Source organism: Pseudophryne corroboree, chromosome 2 (genome assembly GCF_028390025.1).
Source record: "Pseudophryne corroboree isolate aPseCor3 chromosome 2, aPseCor3.hap2, whole genome shotgun sequence".
Taxonomy (NCBI): Eukaryota; Metazoa; Chordata; class Amphibia; order Anura; family Myobatrachidae; genus Pseudophryne; species Pseudophryne corroboree.
The window spans coordinates 610,419,086-610,425,391 of NC_086445.1; the positions used below are offsets into that span (position 1 = coordinate 610,419,086).

Below are 6,306 nucleotides of genomic sequence, written 5' to 3' on the forward strand. Positions count from 1 at the left end.
TCCTAGTGTACTTCAACAGTGACATCTTCAATTTAACAGCACTTGCAGGGGGCGTGCAAATGGTGGAAGGCGCAAGCTCTTCCCGTCCAGTGTTGGGAAGGTCAGGCATTGCAACCGACACAATTGGACTCACCTTGGGTATTTGTGATTTAGAAGAACGCACAGTTCTTTGCTGTGCTTTTGCCAGCTTAAGTCTTTTCATTTTTCTAGCGAGAGGATGAGTGCTTCCATCCTCATGTGAAGCTGAACCACTAGCCATGAACATAGGCCAGGGCCTCAGCCGTTCCTTGCCACTCCGTGTCGTAAATGGCATATTGGCAAGTTTACGCTTCTCTTCAGACGCTTTTAATTTTGATTTTTGGGTCATTTTACTGAACTTTTGTTTTTTGGATTTTACACGCTCTCTACTATGACATTGGGCATCGGCCTTGGCAGACGACGTTGATGGCATTTCATCGTCTCGGCCATGACTAGTGGCAGCAGCTTCAGCACGAGGTGGAAGTGGATCTTGATCTTTTCCTATTTTTATCTCCACATTTTTGTTCTCCATTTTTTAATGTGTGGAATTATATGCCAGTAACTATCAATAGCAATGGCCTACTACTATATATACTGCGCACAACTGAAATGCACCACAGGTATGGATGGATAGTATACTTGACGACATAGAGGTAGGTAGAGCAGTGGCCTTCTGTACCGTACTGCTATATATACTGGTGGTCACTGTCAGCAAACTGCAAAACTAAAATGCACCACAGGTGTAGAATGTAGATGGATAGTATACTTAATGACGACACAGAGGTAGGTACAGCAGTGACCTTCTGTACCGTACTGCTATATATAGTATACTGGTGGTCACTGTGTCAGCAAACTGCAAAACTAAAATGCACCACAGGTATAGAATGTAGATGGATAGTATACTTAATGACGACACAGAGGTAGGTACAGCAGTGGCCTTCCATACCGTACTGCTATGTATAGTATACTGGTGGTCACTGTGTCAGCAAACTGTAAAACTAAAATGCACCACAGGTATAGAATGTAGATGGATAGTATACTTAATGACGACACAGAGGTAGGTACAGCAGTGGCCTTCCGTACCGTACTGCTATATATACTATACTGGTGGTCACTGTGTCAGCAAACTGCAAAACTAAAATGCACCACAGGTATAGAATGTAGATGGATAGTATACTTAATGACGACACAGAGGTAGGTACAGCAGTGGCCTTCCGTACCGTACTGCTATATATAGTATACTGGTGGTCACTGTGTCAGCAAACTGCAAAACTAAAATGCACCACAGGTATAGAATGTAGATGGATAGTATACTTAATGACGACACAGAGGTAGGTACAGCAGTGGCCTTCCGTACCGTACTGCTATATATAGTATACTGGTGGTCACTGTGTCAGCAAACTGCAAAACTAAAATGCACCACAGGTATAGAATGTAGATGGATAGTATACTTAATGACGACACAGAGGTAGGTACAGCAGTGGCCTTCCGTACCGTACTGCTATATATAGTATACTGGCGGTCACTGTGTCAGCAAACTGCAAAACTAAAATGCACCACAGGTATAGAATGTAGATGGATAGTATACTTAATGACGACACAGAGGTAGGTACAGCAGTGGCCTTCCGTACCGTACTGCTATATATAGTATACTGGTGGTCACTGTGTCAGCAAACTGCAAAACTAAAATGCACCACAGGTATAGAATGTAGATGGATAGTATACTTAATGACGACACAGAGGTAGGTACAGCAGTGGCCTTCCGTACCGTACTGCTATATATAGTATACTGGTGGTCACTGTGTCAGCAAACTGCAAAACTAAAATGCACCACAGGTATAGAATGTAGATGGATAGTATACTTAATGACGACACAGAGGTAGGTACAGCAGTGGCCTTCCGTACCGTACTGCTATATATAGTATACTGGTGGTCACTGTGTCAACAAACTGCAAAACTAAAATGCACCACAGGTATAGAATGTAGATGGATAGTATACTTAATGACGACACAGTGGTAGGTACAGCAGTGGCCTTCCGTACCGTACTGCTATATATAGTATACTGGTGGTCACTGTGTCAGCAAACTGCAAAACTAAAATGCTCCACAGGTATAGAATGTAGATGGATAGTATACTTAATGACGACACAGAGGTAGGTAGAGCAGTGGCCTTCCGTACCGTACTGCTATATATACTGGTGGTCACTGTGTCAGCAAACTGCACAACTGAAATGCACCACAGGTATAGAATCTAGATGGATAGTATACTTAATGACGACACAGAGTGGCCTACTGTACCGTAATGCTATATATTATATACTGGTGGTCACTGGTCAGCAAAACTCTGCACTGTACTCCTCCTATATAATATTATACTGGTGGTCCCCAGTCCCCACAATAAAGCAGCACACTGAGCACAGATATGGAGTGTTTGTCAGGCAGACAACGTATACTGGTGGTCACTGTCAGCAAAACTCTGCACTGTACTCCTGCTATATAATACAGCTGCTCCCCAGTCCCCACAATTAAGCAGTGTGAGCACAGATATATGCAGCACACTGAGCACAGATATGGAGCGTTTTTTTTCAGGCAGAGAACGGATAACTGGTGGTCACTGATCAGCAAAAGTCTGCACTGTACTCCTCCTATAGTATACAGCTGCTCCCCAGCCCTCCCCACAATTAAGCAATAGTGCACAATCAAGTTCAACAATAACGGAGAGGACGCCAGCCACGTCCTATCCCTAACATTTCCAATGCACGAGTGAAAATGGCGGCGACGCGCGGCTGCTTATATAGAATCCGAATCTCGCGAGAATCCGACAGCGGGATGATGACGTTCGGGGGCGCTCGGGTTACCCGAGCCATACGGGAGAATCAGAGTATGGCTCGGACCCGTGTAAAAAGGGTGAAGTTCGGGGGGGTTCGGTTTCCGAGAAACCGAACCCGCTCATCACTAATATATATATGCAATCTAGTCCACGGGATACTTGCTCACAATATAGAAAGAACATGTCATGAGATAAATATTCATACGATGATATGCTCCGTACTGATATGTATATTATACATTATAATGCTACCTGCATAATCAATACAACATGATGTTCAACTATAATAATATACCCGTAGGGTTACAGAATCTTATGTATATATCTCCATAGACACTAAAGTTATTATGCACCATTATAGGAAGCTATTAAATCCGTGGTACTCATTGATCCTCCCTGGATGAACTGTATTTAAACAGTGGATACACCGGGACTCCAATCTTAACAGTTTGCCACCACGAGCACCCCCCTGAATTGACACTGGAACCTGGTCGATCATGCGGTATCTTAACATGGTCAGTAGGTGTCGTGCTTGGCAAAAGTGTCGGGTGACCGGTTGGTCGCCTGTCCCTTTAGTGAAAGCCGCCTTTATCGCCGACCTGTGGGCTGTCATTCATTCTTTGAACATCAGTTCAGTTTTGACAATATATGACAGGTCACAGGGGCACAGAAGTTGGAATACCACATATCGTGACGAACATGTCAGTGTATGTTGCATATACAAAGTCTTGCCTGCGTGGGGTTGCTGAAAAGTATCCCAAGGAATCAGGTATTGGCATGTGGTACATGTAAAACGGAGACAACCCTTCTTGGTAGACATAAGACCAGTAGGTCTAACGGAATAATCCGTAATGTTGGCTTTGACTATAATGTCTTAGTTTTTCTACTCCTAGAGAAACAGGTCAACTATTTGGTATCATGTAGTTTCAGCTCGGGATCACTCTGCACAATGGGCCAGAGTTTTTTGGATATCGTACTAATTCTGGAGATAACAGGACTATATTGGGCCACCCATGGGATGGCCGCCGGTTTAGAGGTAGTTTTTCTGGAAGTCCCTACCAGGGTGGAGTTATCAATATACAATTTTATTGCCGCTATATCAATGACCCTCTTCTTATATGGCGGGGTCCTCAACAAATATTGGAACAAATACTGAAAGCACATAATGATCCCAGGAGTGCCATGCCTGCTGCCATTCTGTATTTCTATTTTTCTATTTGCAAGGGCACCCGGTACAGTTTTAAAACAAGGGAAAGCCACACACATACTTGTGAAAAAGGTATAGAAAGAAAGTGAGTGACATATCTTAACCCTTCGGGACATGCCATGTTTTTCGATGCTTGTTATTTTCTGTCCCCCCTCTTATTATGTATATATTTCTTAATATCTTATGAAAACACTGTAGAAAATAACACATTATTGATACCCTCTGTCTTTTATCAATACAGGTATACGATTGATTCCCCATACCAGTAAACCATTGCGGTATCAACATTAAAATAACTTGGTCTTACGAATGAGCAATTCTTATATCTAATGCCCAAGTTACACCATCAGTTGCTATTTAATACTTAATGGGGTCAATTTTATAGCGTTGCCTGTTTTCAAAGTCACAAAGTTTAAAACAGAAATTTTGTAAAAAAATAAATAAATAAAAAATGCTGAATTTTGCCCTTAATAACACTACGTTTAAAGACTGTCATCTTATTACATTTATCCACATATAACCAATTGAAATAGTAATTAGAGTTGCTAATGTATATTGTAGGTATGGGAGTCCAAGTAAAATGTGGGACTTGATAATCCGACTATTCTAACACCACTGTTATAATTTATTATTTACCATTAATATAAATAGAATAATAAGATATGTCTAATGGCTGTCAATACAATGTGGTTGTGAGAGTATAACATGTATGCAGGACATTCTGCAGGCGTTTAGGGGCAGCGACGTGAAGCGTGCCAAAGCCAGTGGCTGTGTCCAGAGATGCAGTTTCACTGGCCCCGGCATCATAGTTTTGCCCAACATTCTGATTCACCTGAGAGTTACTCAGAGGTCTGGTGCTGCGACCGATGGTAAAAATGTTGATCGGATGCTGCGCCTTGAGATGCAAACAGTGGATCAGGACTTATACATATTTTCGCTCAGTCGCTGCATACAAAATCCCATCAGTGGCGATATTTGTGTCACCTATGAATCAGGCCTTCTGTTGGCAGTGGATAATATAGTCTATAGCATCTTATATCTTAAGCATTAGGGAGAGATAACTATTACTTGTCTCCCCTCTCTATATACTGTAAGTGGCTGGTTGTAAGATAATGTAATGACAGACAATATAAAAATGCATCCATTAGCATAATGTGGACTGTAATACAATGCAGTAATTCAGGTATTGGTTTTGGCATCTAATGCACATTAAAGCAGTGAACAGGATACAGTAGGATATCATTTTATAGAGGTAAGAGTCTATTAATGCTACTGCAGACATTTTGCTGGGATTAGATTTTGTAAAATATGCATTTGGTAATTTCCTTCTGTCTTGCTATTTACAGGGCAGCAAGAGCTCCTAAGTGTGTGAAAACCTCACGAGGTGGATAAAATAAAGGACATCACATGAGCTTGGAGGATGGAGATCCTGCAGGCTATAACTCAGGACTGCTGCTAGTAATAAGAGGACCTTTATTTGTGGTCTTATGATCAGGGTGTATATAGTTGTTCAGCTGTAATTTATAATTCTGTTGGGTGCTGTGAAACTGCAATTGGGTTATCAGGAACCCTTTGACAGCAAATAAGGTTGGGTAATTTGGTCACACTGTAATGTGTGTGTATTGTAAATGTAATGACTGTGAAACTTGAATAAACTCTACTGGTGTAGCTGAATGCAATATTACATACAGTAGCAGAATGCAATATTATGGTATATTATTATTCATTTTTATTTGTAAGGTGCTACAGAGTGTAGGCAACACTGTCCAGGGTAAACACAGACATACTGGCTTTTATGATCTCTCCAATAGAAGCTCAGAGAGTAGATGTAGGTGGCAGTTAATGGGGATGAGGTTAAATTATCCACATCACTAGGCTCTCGCCCACATGGCAAATGTTGTGAACTGTGAGATTAAGAAGAGGGACAGGCCAAATTAAGCAATCGTAGCATCATGTCATTTAGCCCTGCCTCCTCTCCACAGATCTATGGATTCCCAGTATAATATTCCCATTCCTGCCCGCTTCAGTAGGATATACGAGAGATGTGGGAGAACCACCCAGTTGTCCGGGTGGTTCCCGGGTAGTCCCATGAACCTCACCAGAAATTTGGGAGTCTCCCGGAAGTTCTGGGAGAGTAGCTAAGAATGTGTTAACATAAAAAAGTAATATAATACCCCACTCCTAGTGAGAACATTTCCTGTTTGTTTGTAAATACTGCCTTCATATACATGGAGCCAGATCATCATTGGTG

At 41.8% G+C, this 6,306-nt stretch overlaps 1 protein-coding gene across 2 annotated transcripts in view; it reads left to right on the top strand.

The window, feature by feature from the left end:
- TRIM63 (tripartite motif containing 63) overlaps positions 1-5,759 on the top strand; it is a 28,455-nt gene extending 22,696 nt beyond the window's left edge. For both annotated transcript variants that reach the window (XM_063954758.1, XM_063954757.1), the window contains one exon: positions 5,402-5,759. In XM_063954758.1, the coding sequence (XP_063810828.1) occupies positions 5,402-5,427 (26 nt within the window). In that variant the 3' untranslated portion in view covers positions 5,428-5,759. The remainder of the gene's footprint in view (positions 1-5,401) is intronic.
- Positions 5,760-6,306: the final 547 nt, after the last annotated feature.